This window comes from Seriola aureovittata, chromosome 4 (assembly GCF_021018895.1).
Source record: "Seriola aureovittata isolate HTS-2021-v1 ecotype China chromosome 4, ASM2101889v1, whole genome shotgun sequence".
Classification (NCBI taxonomy): Eukaryota; Metazoa; Chordata; class Actinopteri; order Carangiformes; family Carangidae; genus Seriola; species Seriola aureovittata.
The window spans coordinates 21,348,589-21,368,503 of record NC_079367.1 but is presented as its reverse complement, the minus strand read 5'-3'; the positions used below and the strand labels follow the sequence as shown (position 1 = coordinate 21,368,503).

At 38.9% G+C, this 19,915-nt stretch overlaps 1 protein-coding gene across 1 annotated transcript; it reads left to right on the top strand.

The window, feature by feature from the left end:
- The first annotated feature begins 3,974 nt into the window (after window positions 1-3,974).
- tada2a (transcriptional adaptor 2A) lies at window positions 3,975-18,497 on the top strand. Its single transcript, XM_056375217.1, has 15 exons — window positions 3,975-4,097; window positions 5,080-5,186; window positions 5,288-5,347; window positions 5,439-5,530; window positions 6,708-6,865; window positions 7,476-7,564; window positions 7,837-7,909; window positions 8,038-8,101; window positions 10,467-10,510; window positions 13,810-13,920; window positions 14,981-15,052; window positions 15,862-15,994; window positions 16,402-16,445; window positions 16,821-16,900; window positions 18,044-18,497. The coding sequence occupies exons 1-15, from the start codon at window positions 4,073-4,075 to the stop codon at window positions 18,227-18,229; spliced, it is 1,338 nt and encodes a 445-aa protein (XP_056231192.1). The 5' UTR covers window positions 3,975-4,072; the 3' UTR covers window positions 18,230-18,497.
- The last annotated feature ends 1,418 nt before the right edge of the window (window positions 18,498-19,915 follow it).

Sequence of the window (19,915 nt, the reverse complement as noted above, 5' to 3'; positions counted from 1 at the left end):
TTAAAGACGCACAGCTCTGTCCTGAGTCACTTTCAAACCAGGTGATGCTTTTCCCCAAGCAATGGCCAGCTCTCTGTGAAGATTAAGTCACAGACTGTATGTAAACTTGTCTGTGGTCACATCTATTTTGTTTGACTACATGCACACGAGCTGAGGGTGTGTATTACAGCCATTGTTTCATAAGACTATAGAGGATTATGATTAGCCCCAGTGAAATTTCATCCTTGGATAGATACTGTAAAAAATCAAACATACATGTTGCTTTCAATCTGTAATGAATTCATTCAGTTCAGTAGCATGAAGGAAGACAGACTGGACACTGTGAGTAGCTGTGTGTTAATAAGAGATAGTGGCCAGATGGGGGCAGATAGCTTAATAAATCTGAGTTTAAAGCATCCTTTAGAGAGTGATTACACAATTAGCACTAACATGTCCATAATTTCAAACAAAAGAAATTCTATGTTGTCATTTACTCACAAATCCAATTTGTAAGGCAAAGCTCTCAGTGAGAATGTCCACTCCAAGCAGCCGTTCTCTGACTGTGGTTTGAATATTGACGTTTCACAGGTGTCTCCTCATTTTGTCTTTTAACTGGACTTATTTAAGGGCTTGTGTCCATTTTACCTTCTAAGAGGCTTAATCTTGTTTCAGGACATTTCCATGACAGGAGCAGTTTAACTTTTTTTTTTTTCTTAGCCTCTAAGGCGTGTGCCAGATGCCCTCTTTTCTTCAGCGGGGCCCTCATATTCAAATCACAGCAGCTGGGAAGTGCTTTGGTAAGAGGAAAAGGAGTGGGCTGAAACAGGGGGAGTTTTTAAAGATGTAATGGGGTGGGGTGGGGGGGTGCATTATTTTGGCCGGTGTATAATCTGGCACACGTCTGTTACAGAGAAACCCCAAGGCTCTCAGTCTTTAAGCAGCGTGAGGCCTGCAGGCTGGGGGTTCGCCTGGTCTTTCAGGTCTTTTACTCTGGGTGTGAAGGCGCAGGCAATGGAGAGAGAGAGATGAGGGGGATGGGGGGGGGGGGTGAGTAGGTGGGGGGTGGCATGTGGCTGGAGAGACAGCAGGTTCTCTGCCCACAGGCAGTGATGCAGCAGGGGCTGTCATAGAGGAGCACACATGTCACTCTGGAAGGCTGACATTATTTTCTTTGTTAGTCTCTGTGTGGATAATGGATTCTGCCTGCATTCACTGCCAAGATGTAATTTTATACAGTATGATCCCACATATGCTGCCCCTGGCATTTCAAATTGGCTTGCAATGAGAATTGTGTTTTATTAAAGTCATATGGAGGATCCAGTACTGTCCTCATACAAATTGGGCAACAGCAAACGTCAGCTTCCCAGCAATTGTTTTCAGATTATTTTTTGATATTTTTACCTTCAACAGAGGAGGGGTTGTGACAAAGGTCCTCAGATGGCGTTGAACCAGCGACATATGCATCTTAGACTGTTGTCACACCAGGAAACTATCTTCATAGTCAATTTATTACCATCTGTGGGAAGATCAATAAATAAAAACACCTATTACAAGAATTATGTGGACAGCCCTCCTCACATACTTTTGTGTACATAGACCCCTTAGTTCCAGTTCAGGGAAATTGTAATAGACAACAGAACATTTGTGCCTTTGTGGCAACAGGCTGGTGAAGGCTGGTGCACAAAGCAACCTCCATATATCTATATATATATATATATATATATATATATATATATATATAAAATATATATATATATATATATGGTTTTCTTTGTGGAGTTTGGTATGGAAGAATTTGCCTGACCTGCACAGAGCCCTGACTTCAACCCCATCCAACACCTTTGGGATGAACCAGATATGCAGAAAGTGATTCAGGCCTCATAAGCCAACATCTTCGCCAGCCTCATAAATGCATAAATGCATACCTAAAATGATTTGTTGATTAATCAGTTATTCAATTCACCTGCAACTGTTTTGGTATGAGTCATTCATCAAGCAAAAACACCAAACATTTTCTGAATTCAGCTTCTCAGATTTGGACCTCTGCTGCTTTTCTCTGTTTCATATGATTGTAAAGTGAATGTCTTACCAATGTCATACTTTTGCCATGTAATGAAATTCCCTCAAGAGCAAAAGTTTTCATTATAAATGCAGTTACTGTGAGTGTAAGGGTAAAAATTGACTTAAAGATAGCATCTTCACCTGCACACCATTTATACTGCAAACTGTCACACAGAGAAGTTCCTCTTTTTAGATAAATAAATCATAACGCTCTCACAGGATTGTTAAACAAACTGTGTTCTGGCAGTAAGCTGGAAATTCCTCTGAGAGGGAAAAGTACAACTGTCCCTTTATTGTGTACAGTCTGTCGGGAGGCCGCTTTGTCGTTACTCATGGATCTGCGTTGCTCAGGGCTCTCATGCTGACTGACTCTATCCCCAGAGGTCTGAGGCGTACTCTGGGTCCCGTACGCCACAACTGAACGCACTTGTCACTGTGGATCGTCCTCATAGAGATAGCCCAGGGTAATGAGAGGAAAGGAGAACACTATGATTTAACTCCATGTGCACTTTGGTGGCTGCAGTATGCCCCCTTTATGTGTTTACAGCTCATACTAAACCAACAAATAAAATAAATGAGGAAACACTATAAAACACACATTATAACATTTTGGCATCAAGTGGGATGAAATCTGAATGTCAGAGGGATAAAATTCTTCACTAAATGTGGCACCTCAGGTAAAGTGATAGGCCTTGTTTAATATTACCATTATCCCGGTGCCAGCACATGTCATGCATGCTGCTGATGTCACATCTGTACTGAATCAAAGGGTCATTTCACAAAAAAACACTGTCACACTTAATTTTAGTGGGTTTGAGGCATGTAGAGTTGCAGTTTTATGTATCAGGGTTTTCAGATATTTGTTTTGCCAGCTCCCCCGATGTGCAGCCACAGGGATGTCCTTGAGTAGCAGTTGCATTCGAATCAGTGGCCAAAGTTGGACATAGACCCTGGAAAATATCAGGAATCATAGATATTTATTGCATCAGATTGCGCTGTTTATAAGCCATTTGCAGGGCAACCAGCACTCCTGGATGTCACACTGTACTGGGGTGGATTTTATGGAGGGGAAAACAGCTACAGAGCACAGGGGTATATTGTAGTGAAGTCCCATATCTTTCCATCATTCAGGCTAATACATACTGTACAAGGTTCAGGTGGTGGTGTGTGCTGAGAGAAAGACAAAGAAAGACTTGCAAGGCGTTCATTGTTTTCATTGAGAAAATGGTGCAAGATCAACACCTTGTGGTAGGATTGCGAATAACCACAGTCGCTTTTTGTCTTGAAGTATATTGAAAATGATAAAGTTCACATAATAAAAATATTGTTTTTAAATTCATTTTTGTATTTTTGTTATTTCTTGTGAATGTGTCAAGACACAGAAGGGTTTTAACAAGAACACAGTGTTTTTTATACTGATAAAAGAGCATATCCTAATATTTAAATGAAGGAGCCTCACACTGGGAACAAGGTTTTGTTAACAAACTGCCTTCTATCAACTGAAAAAAATATCAAAAGCTCAATACACAGACTTTGTAAATACAGTTGAGTAAAAGTACAAAAAGTACTCTGATATTTTGTTAAGTAAAAATAGAAATACCACAGTAAAGAAATACAGTTAAAAGTAAATGCATTCAGAATTTTACTCAAGTATTATCATCAAAATATAGGCTACTTAAAGTAAAATTGACTTGATTGTATTTTATATAAAATCTATGTAGGGGGGTTAAAAAAGTATATTATTTGCCTCTGAATGTAGGGGACACTAATTATGAGCTGTATGATTTTTTATTATTCAGTGACTGTCTTACATGTGCAGTAAAAACATGCTTATTTGTAAATAGTAAACCTAAATATGATGAAAATATGTGGAAAATGATAGGCCTACTGCAAATTTGGAGCGAAAGCCTATCGATCGATCGATTTGGGCTCGACTAGCTTTGCCTTCCTAATCAGGTTTACTTGCAAGCCTTGAAAAATAGATTGATCCAAAACATCCACTTTAGTTTTAGCTTTGCACAAATATCGTCACATGGACCGGCTCGCATCTTTTGGAAGTGAGTATTAACAGCATCACACGGATAAATGCAGCCATTGCAGTTTTAAAGTATACACCCAAGTCTTTACTCAGTGTACCTGTTGTTAGTCGCATTAACTCCTTTCTTCCTAACCTAGCCTTGCTAGCATTAATGTTAGCATGTAGCCACGCCAACTGTGTGTTATCGAAGTAAAGTATTTAACCGCATTTAATGATGTAATGTTTCTGAAATCTTGTGAGTGTATGACTGAATAACTTTCAGGTTCAGGTTAAGGCTGAAATACCCGCTAAACCTCAGATAACTAAAGCTACGTTAGCTCAGCTAGCTTTGAGTTTACCGTTTGTTTGATGTTAATGATTGGTTTAAAACTCGCCGTAACTTTAGGCTGTTTTGTCTGGATTAGTATGTTTTCTGAATGACGACAATGTTTTGATAATATCATCATATTTGCTTTATAACACCCAGTGATGGACGGAAATGCTCAGATCCTAATTGAAAATTGGACATCTGCAGATCTTGAAATGTCTTAAAAAGCATTCATTTCAGTTTTGTCAAAAAAAAAAAACTCAAAACATTTTACTCAAGTAAAGATATAACTATACAAGTATTAAAATCCACCTAAGGAACCAAAAGTGAGTATTCACAATGCAGAATGGCACATTTCTGAATAATATTCTTTTATTGGATTATAACTAATGCCTTCATATGTAAGCAAAATTCTTCACTGAAAAACATTCTCAATGTAGTGTAATGCTCTGACTTTAATCTATGAAAATACATCACCACTTATTTGATGATAATACCGTATGTTGAATTAATAATCTGAATCTGTTGAATTAAAGGTAACTGCTTTAAAATAAATGCAGTGGAGTAAAAAGTGAAATATTTCCCTCTGAAATATAGTGGAGTAGAAGTATAAAGCATTTAGTTACCGAGTTTCTTTCTACTATTGTTAACTCCTCACTCAGTGAGTAAACTTTAATCAACATGTCTATTTCAGATGATCCCTTTGATAAACCACCATGCAGAGGTTGTTCATCTTACCTTACTGAGCCTTACATCAAGTGTGCAGAATGTGGACCCTCTCCTTTTTTACTCTGCCTCCAGGTTAGTAAGTGACAAATACACAAATGTTCTTAGATCTTACTTATTCCCTGACCACTCAGTGCAAATGAAACACTGAAATAAAAACATTTGTTTCATTTCAGTGTTTCACCAGAGGATTTGAATACAAGAAGCATCAGAGTGATCATAAATATGAAATCATGGTAAGTAAAATAAACCTGAATGTCATTAAACTCTTTCACACAGACACACACACTTTCAACATGTATACACACTTTTCACCTTCTCTTATAGACATCAGACTTCCCCGTACTGGAGCCTGGATGGACGGCGCAGGAAGAGATGGCTTTGTTGGAGGCAGTCATGGACTGTGGGTTTGGAAACTGGTTAGTGGTTCATCCGTTTGTTTTTACCTGTGAAAAAATTTTTCTTTAAGTTATACGACTCTATTGTTACTCCACAGTTCTTATGTTTGCCTGCACTGAAAAATTGATGTTGATAATCTTTTTAAAACCTCTTTCTAGATTCATTGTTGTCGTTTTTTAAATTTAAAGTGTTTTTTTGACACACCATGTTCTTTGACTCAAGGATTTAACTGGCTTACTTTCATTTCGGAAACCTTGAGTGAAAGGCCTTTCCAGACGTCTACACTGGTATCGACACTGACGTACAGTACTGTGCAAAGAGTTTAGACACTAAAAGTAAAGTGATGATGCTTTCGAAAATGATGCCGTTAATAGTTTTTTTACAAATTGCAATAAACTGCAAACTGCACCAGTTCTTGGTTCTAGGTACTTGGCAGGTAGGTTGTTCCAATTCCATCTTGGAGAACTTGCCACACTACGTCTGTGGGTTTAAGCTGTGCTTCTGTCTCTTCATGTGATCCCAGACTTTCATGATGTTGAGATCAGGGCTCTGTTGGGGCCAGACCATCTGTTGCAGGACTCCCTGTTCTTATCGCTGAAGATAGTTCGTTACGACTCTGGCTCGTAGTCATGCTGCAGAATGAATTTGGGGCCAATCAGATCCCTCGATGGTATTCTGATGGATAACAATCTTAACATCTAAAGTGCTAAAACTCTCGCAATCTACTGTTTATATATGAGCTGATAAATGACAAGAATTAGAAGTACAGAAATGATATGTTCTGAAACAGTATCACGGATATGCACTTTGTCCACCAGAGAGTTTATTTTTCATCTGTGAAATGTCCTGCTCAGTTTATTTCTTGGTGACACTTTTAAAAAAACAAGACCTTTATGGGAAGTTTATTCAGTTATCTGTGTTATGGGTTGTGTGAAGAAAATTAATATGGCTGATGTATCATTATCACGTTTATATTCTTATCTCTCAATTATTGATATCAAGTTATTATTTGGATGGTAAAAATGGAGTGAGACAAACCACCACAGTGTACAGTACTGTTTGATGTGTTTTACAACAGTTCCAACCTAGTGGATTCATAAACTATTGTTATTATTATTATTGTTCATGAACCTCAGTTAATCTCCCTCTCATCTATTGTAGTACTCTAACATACCATGTACCATTTCTCTTCCTCAGGCAGGATGTGGCATATCAGATGCGCACGAAAACCAAGGAGGAATGCGAGAGCCACTACATGAAGAATTTCATCAATAACCCACTCTTCTCCTCCACCTTGCTCAGCCTGCGGAAAACAAAGGACTCTCGCTTTGCCGAGGGCGCTATTCCTTTCAAACGTAAATACTCATGATATACCTCCTTCATGTTTTTTCTTAGCAAATGTTACAGGAAGAATAGGACACCAAAAACATCTTATTCTGTGCTCACATCTCCTAGAAGCTCAGGAACAGACATTTTATATTAGCTGGTTTAGTTTTGTGGTGCTGCCTCCCTGCCATGAACCTTACCTGCTACTAATGTTAAACAGTATTCAGATCATTATTAAAAATGATAGAAGCATCAAGTATAGTTCTCGGGAGCAGCCAGATGAGTGATTTGTACAAAACAAACTGAAGTGTAATTTCACTTTAAGCCTGAAAGACACTGTCCCAACAGTTGGGCAGAAGCAGTTGGTGAGTCAGTAACTTGCCTCAGTTCCTAGCTGACTTCAGGTCTCCATCTGTCGCAGTGTTTGAGTGCTTGACAAACATTTCTCTGTCATGTTTACGCAGCAGTTGGGAAAGTCAAGGCAGACACAGAAACTCATGTCTGATATTGCTTAGGTCCGCTGTAAGTCCCATAAAAAACAAATCTTGGAAGAAGGTTTTAGGTGGCACTTGTTGTCATGAGCAATACAAAGAAATTATGTTGTACGCTCATATTTTACTTTGCATTTCCATGTTACAGCCACTGATGATCCCCCTCGGCCCACATTTGACTCTGTGCTGTCTCGAGACATGGCTGGATACATGCCTGCCAGAGCAGACTTCATGGAGGTGAGGTGTCCTGTACTTCATCATGTGTGCTAACACGGCATGTGAACATGAATAAATAAATAAATGAAACGGCCACTAGATGGCTCATTATGAAATGTTATTGAGACAGTGATTCATGCCCTTGTTGTTGTCTCACAGTGAGTGATTCATCCCCATTGTTTGCCTCTACTCACTTTTTGAATAAAAGCACATATCTGAGATCATTGATCAGTTTTATGTGAACTAAGATCAAACCAGCAGATTATGAAAATCATTTTTCACTGCTCTGCTAGGAGTTTGACAATTATGCCGAATGGGATTTGAAAGACATCGACTTTGTGGATGATGACTCAGACATCCTTCGAGGTGGGTAGAATCTTAATCGACTTTTTTTAAAATTGTTTTTCATTGACAAATAGAAGAAAATGGTGTGAACTACAGCATTTACTTTACAATACACCTATAATTGTGGTGTGCATGTTGTTCTGTTTCAGCACTCAAACTTTCAGTTGTTGATATATATCATTCAAGATTAAAGGAGAGACAGCGGAGGAAAAAGTAGGTCCTTTTTTAATACACTAAATGATCAATATACTGTGTTTGTGTATTTATTCAGCATCATGTAATGACCCTAGTCTATCAGTAGATGGCATATAAGCCTCTATATTGACATTTTGGAGCTTCATTTTCCACTGATACTACTTTATGCTGTCAGGTTGAATAAATGCATTTCATACTGAATTAAAATGTACACGGCAAACAGTTTTAAACCCCTAACTGTACACCATTAACATTAATGAATTCTAATAATGCTAATATATTTATAACTTCTAATCTAAACTTTAATTATTATTTTGTCAAAAGCGCTTTAAAGACACAAGTCCTGGGAGACTGGGATTGTTACAGAGTCAGCAGCGTGACTATAATTGCATATTTAAGCCGTATTCCTGGCTCTCATTAAGAGCCACAGGGAGTCATTCAGGTGCAACTTACAAGCTGCGTGAACCTCTTTTCAAACCTTGAATATTTTGGGAAATGTGTCTGTCCCCAGGTGAACACTGTGCATGCCAAACTGTTTGACATTTTTCCCAGTTTCTGGCATAGGATATGGATGTTGCACATTTAGTGCATTGTTATTTCACAAAGAAATGAGGGCTGACTATAATACTTTAAATTAAAACACATTTTCAAGTTTCGAAATTCATCGTTGGTGACTGGTTTATAGGATGCCATTTCTCTCTAATATACATTTGACTTTATAGCTGAAACAATTAGTTGATCAAAGAAAGAATAAATGGCAACCATTCTGATAATTGCTTGTCATTTTGCAAACACAAATACCAAATATTTTCTTGTTCAGCTTCTTATCTGTGAGGATTTGATGCTTTTTTTTTTTTTTTTTTGTTCTTTATGTGATAGCATACACCTAGTCACCAGTTTATTAGGTACCCCATGCTAAATCCAACAGTTATAAAGTTTTTTGTTGGAACTGTTGTAAAGAGGAGATGATTCAATTGTGTGGCCATTTTTGAAGTTGTGGTGTGTGTTGCTGTTGAGATGTGTTGTGACACTGACAGGTGTTTCTATTATTATGGCCACTGGATTTATATAAGGGTTAACTAAATAATAGAAACATCTCCAGTAAAATGCAATAGAATACAACAGCACCACAAACCATAGCCCTATACATGTCCCTACAGTTGAACAAACCACTCTCTAAAACAAAAACTGATCATTATTACCTTCAAGGTAAGATTTATAGTATGACTGTTGAATTTCACTGTATTAGTTTTAGCTAAGTGTACCTAATAATACATTGGCAATTGAGTCCTCTTAATAAGTGTTAATTAGTCACTTTGTTTTAGCATTTTTCAGCATTTTCTGATATTTATAGACTAAGCATTTACTGAAGAAAAGAATTGTCAGAATAATGGATCGTGAAAATAGTTTTAGTCCTGCTCATTTTCTATAAAATAAAGAACTGTCATTTTTTGCTACCCTTCTCTGTTTTTGAAGGCGTTAGTCAGCCAGCACTCTAGAGATCCTCTCCACCTTCAGCCTGTTAGCTGTCATTCTTGGACATACACAGTCAATCCTCGCTGTAACACATCCATCACTAAATCAACTTTAACGAGTTCTTGCTCCCGGAGCATGGTGGAATGGCATGTCTGGCTGGGCAGGCACGTGTGGCTTCTAGTTCGCTTCTCTTTGCACGCTCCCCATTTGATCTCTGTTAACTTGTTGCTTGTCGGAGAGGATCTGGTCTGTGTCAGAATCCTGGAAGCCTGAGTTTTGACCCCTGACCCCACAGAGTTCACTTTTCAGGAAGGGCACTACAGGCCTTTCAAGCATTTAGATTTTAGTTTCAAACCTAGTTGTTAACCAATTTCACATAGCTGCTATGTTAGACATATGTAAACTCACTTGGCAATTTATTTGGTTCACCTAGAAAAAAAAATGCAGTCTAATGCAACAGTCCTGCAATAAATCCTCCCTTCATGAAGGTTATATTGTCCAGTTTTTGTTGAAATTGTGTTAGAGAGGTGTTGAGTCAACTGTATGAGAGAGAGAGAGACGTGGTTGTTAAGCGAAAAATCTGTCAGAACAATTCAGCAGCACCGCAAACTACAGCAACCAAAATGATAATAAAGTTGAATCAATACTTCTCAAAATCAGTTTCAACACAAATGGAACATCATAACTGTCATGAAGGTAGGATTAGACTGCTTTAGTTCTAGCTAAGTCTACCTTATAAACTAGTGACCGAGTGTGCGTGTTGGGTGTTCAAATGCCATAATGACTTTATAGACTGTAACAGCCAAGATGATTTCATATGAAGAAATGTCAGGTTTAATTTTGCAGAGTCACAGTAATCAGAATATTAATTTGCATAGTAATAAATCAAAATCTACATTTCTTTCAGGATTATCCGAGACCATGGCCTGATCAACCTTCGGAAATTCCAGAGTAAGTGTCTCCCCCACCCCCCACCAACTCACATGGGCTCAGCCGCAGCAGTATTCATAGCAACTCAGAGAGGCATCTGATATCTACCAGCCAAATCGCTGCTCAGGGTTTCTATGGATGCACGCAAACAACTCCAGTGTAATAACCACCGTTAACCTCAGTGGCCTCTCGAGGCAACTGACGGAGCTCGTATTTACGATCGGGGCTGCAAATAGGCAATGGGGGCTGAGTGTGCCCCGGCATAATTGCTTCACTGTGAATAGATCCCCGTGCGATGAGTGTTTCTGCCATGAAGACTAAAATGTGGGGGGCTTCATTTATTGATCCACCTGTCACAGGTTGGCTTACAGCGAGCTCAGTAATGCAATTCTTTGCTTGTCTTGGGCTCTCGCATTAGAAGTCAGACAGACGGCGAGAGGTTGCTATGAATGGGTTTGTCCAATTAAACCCTCTTTTATTTAAACTACGCTCGACCACCCAGCCCATTGTTATATCTCCACGTGTTGCTCTGCGAACCTGTCTGTGGTTTGGGAGTTGAAGAGTACTCCCCTCATGTTTTATTTATGCATCCTACAGTTTCCAGTTAGCCCTCCTCCCTTTTTCCCTCCTTCCCCTTATCTCTCCAGTCTTTCAAGACAAAAGGGAACTCGGAGTAGCTGTAGAGCTGCAGACTGGTTGTCATGGAGACTGTCAAAGATTGTGTGTCTCTACAGTGTGTGTGTGTGTGTGTGTGTCTGTGTTTATGCGTGTGTCACATGCAATAATGGAGGCAGTGTTCAAGCCCAGGAGGCTCACAGTATTATGTCTCAGTAACTGCTGAAGGCAGATTGACCAATGTTGTTGTTTTAGGGCAGAAGTCCGTCTGAAGTCCTGCAAGGGCTTGTTACATTAAATGATTCAATGTTTTCTTTCTGTTGCCTTTGTTTGCAGTCAGTGTTTGTGTGTTGGTATGAAACCACCCGCCAGTGTTGATGTCTCCTAAGAGATGTGGCCAAAACTGTTGTGTGTCCACTGCTTTGTTAAGGGCATGACTTCATGTGTTTTAGCCTGAGATGGCAGCTGCATATTAACGCTCCTACACAGTGGCCTGATGAAGGACCTTGACACTGATACACACACACACACACACACATTTGCAACAGCTTTCCTCTCTGGCTTTGACACTTGTCTGTTACTCAGCAACACGGGCGGTGCTTTGAGACAAACACAAAAAGCTCTTCAGTGTGTGTATGCTTGTAGAGCGAGTTAAGTGGTGGTCAATACACTCTGGCGGAGCGTTTGAGTGACCACTGAGGGGGCTATCTTTTTGATGCAGGAAGGTTGCTAGATCTGATAGTTTTCCTGTTGCTTTTCAAGCAGGCTCTGAATTAGAAGGAAAAAAAAATCTTAATTGCAAAACTAACTTTAAAGCTAGAGGATGTTTGATTCATTTATTTATATGATGGTACACACTTTAAATGCAGACGCCGGGGTTAGCACGACATCTAATTCGCACTCGTAGTTCCAACACAACTAAAAAATTATGAAAAGCGTTTCATACATAACTAAGTTCCAATGATAATAAGAGCGATAAGAAACTGAAGGAAATTTAACAGTTTATCTTTGCTATCTTAAACTAACACAGTCTGACAAATATAAAACATGAGCAAATAATCTGTGAAAACACCAGATCATAATTTCCTAAAGCTCAAGATAAGGTATTCAAATCGCTTGTTTTATTTGAGCAACAGTCCAAAATCCAAAGATATTCAGTTTACAAACAGATATAACGAAGAAAAAGCATCAAACCATCACATCTAAGAAGTTTTAACCAAGACATATTTGGAATTTGGAAAACCAATTAGATTATCAAAATACTTTCTTTCTTTCGATTGCCTAATCATTTCATTGAGTCATTTTTGCAGCTACATTCCTTGTAGAAAGGAATTGCTTCGGTGGATGTGTCAGTACAGCAGTATAAAGAAACACGATAATATGATAACAATAAGATTAAGCTTTTATTTTAGATTTATAATTAAAAATTTGTTATAGAAACAAATATGATATGTATGAGCGCTACATGTGAATATACAAAAAAGAGTTGTTCGACCATTGTGCAGTCCAAAGGTTGACATACTGCCTCTGTCCCAGCTTATGATCAAACTAGTAATCCTTGATTTCTTGCAGTTAATAAAATCGGATGAAAGTGGGCTTTCAGCCAGGAAACATGATAAAGAATCAAGCTAGTCTGGAGCCATCCATGCGGAGGGTCCTTTGTCGGCATGTTGCTCGAAACCCACGATGTGTGAATTTAACAGAGGCAAACAAAACTAGAATCATTTCCATGGAAAAAGCTTTTGGATTTCAGTGTTTTTTCCCCATAGTTTCAGCTTTGTTGTTGGAGCAACTGATAACAAGCGCTGCTCAGAAAAGACCTCTGTTGTGACCGTTTCTTATAGTTTTTTTGTTTTGTTTTTTTAAATAATCATTGTAATGGCATTTGATGATTTTAAAAGTGATTTTTAAAAATCCTTTTATATACAGTTCATTGTTAAATGCAGGCTTACAAGTGAGGTTCCTCCTTCAGTAATGGCACTACTGAGCCAAGTGAGTTTAAGATTTATTGTTATTACAGGTGACACTTATTTGTTTTGCTGTGATGGTAATGATGTGTGGTAATTTGAAACGACTTTTGCAGTGCAGTGGAAAAGGAATTGAAATCTCTTCAGAGTGTCTGAATTAAATTTCTGGGTGTGATGATAGATAATACGCTGCAAACCACACACACACACACACACAAACGCAAACACTTCAGTCAATTGCAATACTGTGTAATATTTTCTAAATCAAGCTTCATTATATACTTTATAGTGTTCCCTGATAGTGCCATATAATGTACTGTGTAGAGTTATGGGGAAATACACATAAAAAGAAAATACAAATCCAATTTTCCTACTTATGAATTATAAATCCAAAACAAACATTACAAACAAAACTATTAACCATGAACCAAACAACAAGATACAAGTACTCCACAGACAGCAGCCTGAAGAGATCATAAATGCAGTGCAGCCACAGAATGGCTGTGATAATAGACACTAGATAATGGACACTAGTGGTGATTCAGAGCTACATGTTAATGGCTGTTCTCTGGTGGTGAAAACAGGTAAACAAAAATAAACCAAATTACTGCACTTCTCCTGACATGCTTTGAAAATCACAAATCACTCATGTGTAGAAGTGTTGGAGGTGGATTTTTATTTCATATATTTCTTTTATCTGTGACCTACTCTCCTCTCCTCTCTCTCCCTCTTCGTCAGTGCTGGAGCGATGTTACCCGAAGGAGGTTCAGGAGCTGTACGATGTCATGAGACGATTTGCCAGAGTGGTTGGACCAATTGAACATGACAAATTCATCGAAAGTCATGCACGTTAGTATTTGGCTGCTTACAAATGGCAGGTTTACATGGACAGGGTGTGAGAATTTGTGCAACACAAACACAGAAAATTAATTGTACCAGTTCTCGCCTTGACATTGCTCGATGATTGTTTGGTCAAAGGATGTTATTTTCAGAAGTAATGCCAGACTGCCTTTGTCTCTTTTTTACAGGAGATTCCCAGTATGTTTGTTTCTACAAATTAGTGACATATTAAAAGAGAAGCCAACATGAATTGTCTTAGTAAGATGATGTTCCTATATGAGTCTCCAGAGCAGCTTCAGCTCCTTGACATAAATTCTCCAAATACACAATTTTTACAAAATACATTCCTTTATTTGCTGTTATGATGATGGTGGTGGAGAGTACATTCTAACACGTAGCTCCCAAAACTCCCGTACTAGATTAACATCTGGTGACTGATAGGACATCATTATCATCAGCCCTCACCTTGTATTGGAAAGTGTGCTCATTCGCGTACAGACATAGGGTTAGACCAGGAGATTGATACCACTCTCATATCTGCTCATGAAACATAAGGCTATGCCAAGCAACCAGTTAGCTTAGCATAAAGACTGGAAACGGGGGAAATGGCTAGACTGGCTCTTTTTTAAAGGTATTAAAATCTGCCTACCAGAAACTCTGAAGCTAATGTATGAACATGTTAAATCTCACTTGTTTAATCTGGACAAAGCCATGGGAGCTGCCCCCAGTCTTCCAGTCTTTATGCTAAGCTGCTGATTATAGGTTAATATTAAATGGATAGATATGAGAATGATATCAGTCTTGTCATCAATCTTCTCATGAAAACAAATATACATACTACCAGAATGTGGAAATTTGTCGACATGCGCACTGTGTATGTATGAATACATGTAAATGGATCAAAGTTTGTATGAGCTGCTTATGAAACTGTTTGAGTGGTACAAAATGTGTTATTCATTTTGTATGAAGTGATGAAACCAGGGAGACCTTGGTTTTGTGAGCGAGAGTTGAGGTTGTAACAGTGTGCACAGATTTGCCTTTGACTGCCTTCATCTCATTTTCCCTCCAGTGGAGTTTGAGCTGAGGAGAGAGATCCGCAGGCTGCAGGAGTACAGGAAAGCAGGGATCAAGTCCTTCTGCAGTGAGTCTAGTTTGACCTTTTCACCCCTCTGTTCAACAAAACTTCATTTTAGAGTTGCATGACTAAGCAGCAAATGTATTTCTATTCAGACTTGAGCTGTGCTGAGCTCTTTATTTTGAGTTTGGCTTTAAAGTGTTTAATTATTATTTGCACTAGCACATTGTATCAGGTCTTCCAATTTTTTGGAATTATAATGTTTGGCTAGTTTGCTGATGCGTGGCACACAAAGGAAAGCACAACTGAATATTTTATTGAGTTGCTTATCAGCTACTTTTGGAGTGAGTAATATCAGAGAATTGCTGGCAGAATTAATAAAACATAATGAGATATTCCAGTAAATGAAGCTTCACTGATTCATTAAAAACATTGTCTCACCTGAAAACTGCCCATCATCACTGTCACTTTCACTATTAGTCACTACTCTCAGCTTAAGCACTGAACTTCATTTGAAATAGAGCTGCCACAATAAATCAGAAAATTAATTGGCAACTAGTTTGATAGTTTGAATAATTGAATAAGTTTGTCATTTTTGCAGCAAAATTTATAAAAAATGTAAAGTTTCCTGTTTCTCATATGTGAGGATTTGATGCTTTGTCACATGATAGTAAACTGAACATCTTTGGGTTTGAGGTGTGGGTCAGCCAAAACAAGATATTTAAGGATTGTCTTGGGCTGTTTCCACTGTTTTCTGAAATCTTATAGACAAAACAATTAATCAAGGAAAATATGTGCGAATGAAAAACTTGCAGCCCTGACTTCTTTTGAATCCTTCCTCTTCTCCGTTGACTTCCATGTGTAACCCCTCTCAGGTGCCAAGGTGTATGAGCGGGTGAAGCGAATGCGTGAAGACGAGCGTAGGAAGAGGACCATGTTGTGTGACGTGCTGCAGTACATCCAGGATGGCAGAGCTTGCCAGCAGTGGCTCAGCAAACAGGCTGCAATGTGAGACTCCAAACTTCCTGCTTGTTACCCAATGTGTAATAGACGAGCTGGCAAAGTCGTGCTTTCCGGAGACGCTGACCTCTGTCGTCACACTCAGCACGAGGAGTACTGAGATGAATAGAGCAGACGTTTGTATCACTGTGCATCCCACTTCCACCTCAGTCCCTGCAGTATTTTTAGTACTTTTAATGTGCCGCTGCTCTTGTGTTTTCCAACCATGGGTGTTATCCAAGTTCTTCTAATTATTCTACCTTATAAAATCTGAATGCAATGAGTCATCTTTTTTGGATGACGATCTGGAGTAAGAATAGTGAACAAAGCCCAGAGATGCTGTGTGTAAGTGGGATGTGTGTATGTGTGTATAAATAAGGCAGTAGAAATGCTAACACTTTTCTTTCTCATTACAGAGATGCTGGCATCACTCCAGCTGTCACAACGATCACAGTGTCAGGTACGAAGCTTCTCTCCACCTTTCCCTCTGTACTCCCTCTTCTCTGGCGTCTTGGCGTGGCCCCAGGCACAGTCACATTAATGCAGCCGCTCCTCCATAAATACACCCGAAAATAGGCCCCTACATGCATATTTATCTTGCTGTTTTTCCTTTCAAATTAGCTGCCTTTCCTTAACCTCCAGAGCACAAATGGGATGTATACTCCCACACGGCTATATTTACACAATTTGCACACCGTAAATATTTGTTCTTCTGTCTCTTGCAAGCAAAGGAATTAACTGCATGTTGTCAGCCTGCTATAATGTTATCTGAAGTGAGGACCAACACTATGCTGCTGCATGTCTGTGTGACTGTTGTTGAATTTCTGCTCCACAGCGACAGGTAGGCGGAGCGCCCCTCCTCTCAACCTGACTGGACTGCCGGGGACAGAGAAGCTCAACGAGCGTGAGAAAGAGGTACAACTCTTACCTGTGCTGAAAGGGTCACGCAGGAAAAGAAAGTCTCAGTATAATTCAAACGATCAAGACTGTCTGACGTAACGACAGTTGTTTTGAATACCTGTTCTGAATGGCCACACCTTAAGGCAGGGTGAAACGCCTCCCATCATAGCATCCTGCTGGCTGCATCTCACTGCCTCTCTGATCTCTGTCCAAGTACTCCAGGCCAGCTTAACTCAAGCTTTTGTGCCAGTTTTTACTTGGCTAGTGTGACACATGCATCTTCAGACAAATGCAAGTTATTTATGATACAGACACAGCATGTTTCTCTCCTTTTTTTTGCATATACATTTAAGGGAGGATCACACAAATAAAGGGTGGAGACATGTTAACAAGGGCTGAGTATATGTTCTGCTGGGTCACGCAGTTTGCAAAAGTTTGTTTGTTTGTGTAGCCATGCTAGCAGCTCTTTGAGGCTGTACATTGGCGCCATGTCATTGATTTTGCAGGCATATGGTCCTAAAACAAATAATTGGACAAATTCAAATTTTTATCTCATGGTGGCGCTAAAGGAAACGTCAGTGGATCACTAAAGTCATTAGTATTCATTCATTAGTATTCTGGGGAAGATATTTCACTCTGGATCAAAGTGGTGATTTGACAAACCGACCGACATTGCCATCCTTATGGCTGTGTTGCTAGCATGACTAAAACTAATATGACTAACAGCTGTCACAGTCAATCAGGTGGTCGGAGGAATCTGCAGAGTACATTTGGCTTCACTACTTTCCTAGTAAATCTGGCCCACTGTGTGTTTTGTATGTCTTTGCAGTCGTCAAGCAATGAAATGTACACATGGTAAATAAATGCTTGCATGCTGGGACAGACAGTATCTCTGCAAAGGCATTCATGGTGCTGCACATGAAAAGTAATGGAAGTAGCTGATATGAATGAATGGAAAAAGAAAGTCTCGGACACCTTCACACATCTGGCCAATTGTGGTCAGTGAAAGTTGCTAAATTCAATTCTACCAGGATTTCAGACACTGATCTGATAAGCTCTGTGTCTGAAGCGTACTGAGGCCTAAAATAAGACATTGTTTATGTTTTTTTAAATGCCAGTTTCTGTTTCTAACCCCCTAAATTTTTTGTTTTGTCGTAGTTATGCCAGGTGGTGCGGCTGGTGCCGGGAGCCTACCTGGAGTACAAGCAGGCCTTACTTAACGAATGCAGACGGCAGGGTGGGCTGCGGCTGGCACAGGCCCGAGCGCTGATCAAGATCGATGTCAACAAGACGCGCAAAATCTATGATTTCTTAATCAAAGAGGGCTACATCACTAAGGCCTAGGAGCATCTGATTTGACCACAGAAGGGATTGAGATTGTGGTTAGTGACTCATTTAATTCTAATCTTGTAACATTGTTAGCCTTTGTTTTTTAAGAGTTTCAGATTGTTGCTTCTTCTTTGAAATATTGTAACATTTGTATGGTCCTGTTGTGTTTTTGAGTCTTAAATGTATAAAAAATTTGCTTAATTCTCTGTCAGAAGAACAGGGCCTCATATTAACATGGGAATGTATTTATTTCTCCTGTCATAAAATGTTTATGTAAAAATGATTTGGTGTGTATGTTGATATTTTGATTTAAACCTAATAGGCTCCACTTGCACTGAAATATTTGGTAATGCTTTGTTTTACAGGTCTCATATTTTACCCATAATTTAGGTTAGATATGTAACTATAAATGTATAGGTTATTTTGTTTAAAGAACTCTAAAAGTTAGAATTGGAAAAATTGGAAAATCATCCGGTAATCTTATAATTAATTAATTAATTCCAGTTAATTAATAGTGTATCCAGTGAATCTTTTAGTCAGTGCTCAACTAAATTTGCAAAAATGTGAAATTTTTCAACAGGCCAAAATACATCACTACATAGAAGGAATAAAGTTTCCTTTGATTTACATGGAGCACTTCTTTCAAGAAAATTCCTCTTGAAATTAACAGCTGCTTATAAATGTAAAGAATGACATTCAAATGTGAGGATTTGCTAGTTTTCTTTGTTGTATATCATTGTTAAACCAATTGTACAAAACCCAGAGATATTCAATTTACAAAGAATTTACAAAGAATTACAAAGGATCTTGTTATTGGCATTTTTCACAATTTCTCTGACACAATTACTCAAAATATAATTGACAGATTAATAGTATTGAAAATAATAATTAGTTGCAGACCTAGTCCATTACACACAGCTCAGTGCAGCCAAACAATCATGCAACTGTCCTACACTGCTGTTGTAAGATGTTTCCATGAGTTTTAAGAAGCTGTTTTAACTTGAGGCTGTAAATGTAAACAATATTTTTCTAATGCAGAAGAAGAAAACTCTAATCACTGTTAGAACTTGGTCTCCATTTTTCTTGTAATGGGTGCAGCTGATACGAGCATGCAGGAGAGTCAGTGGATACGAATCAGTCCTGACACCAAACAACTTTGTGATCTCCCAGTGTATTGATGTTTGAGCTTTAAACTCAAGTCGCAAACTTGTATTTTCCTGTTTCAAGTACATTATCATAGATTCCCATCAATGAATGACCACTGCGTGTTTCAAGATGATGGATAATATTGAGGTCTCATTTGCAGAATCATAAAAAGCAACCTGATTATTGCTGAGCTGATAGTCTTGTCAGCATTTGAAGCATGAGTGACTCAATCCTTTCCGTCTCCATTTGTGGATGTGTGGGCCCGGTGTGACTTGAGAGAGCTGTGACGAATGTAATACCAGCAGGAAGCAAACTACTGGCCTCCGACAGGCTTATCAGAGCACAGAGCAGCCGCCACATCAACCCCAGCTAACAGCCTGATTATAACGGCAGATTCAACCTTTGATGATAAGGTTGAGGCGGCCACGGAAGAGCGTCTGAACTGAGATGCAGGGACTGGATCTGGATTCAAGAGGATGTGAGGGTGAAGAAATTCCGACATTTTTTTCACGCGTTGATGTGTCTTACCAAATCAAGCTTTGAAAACAAACAAGA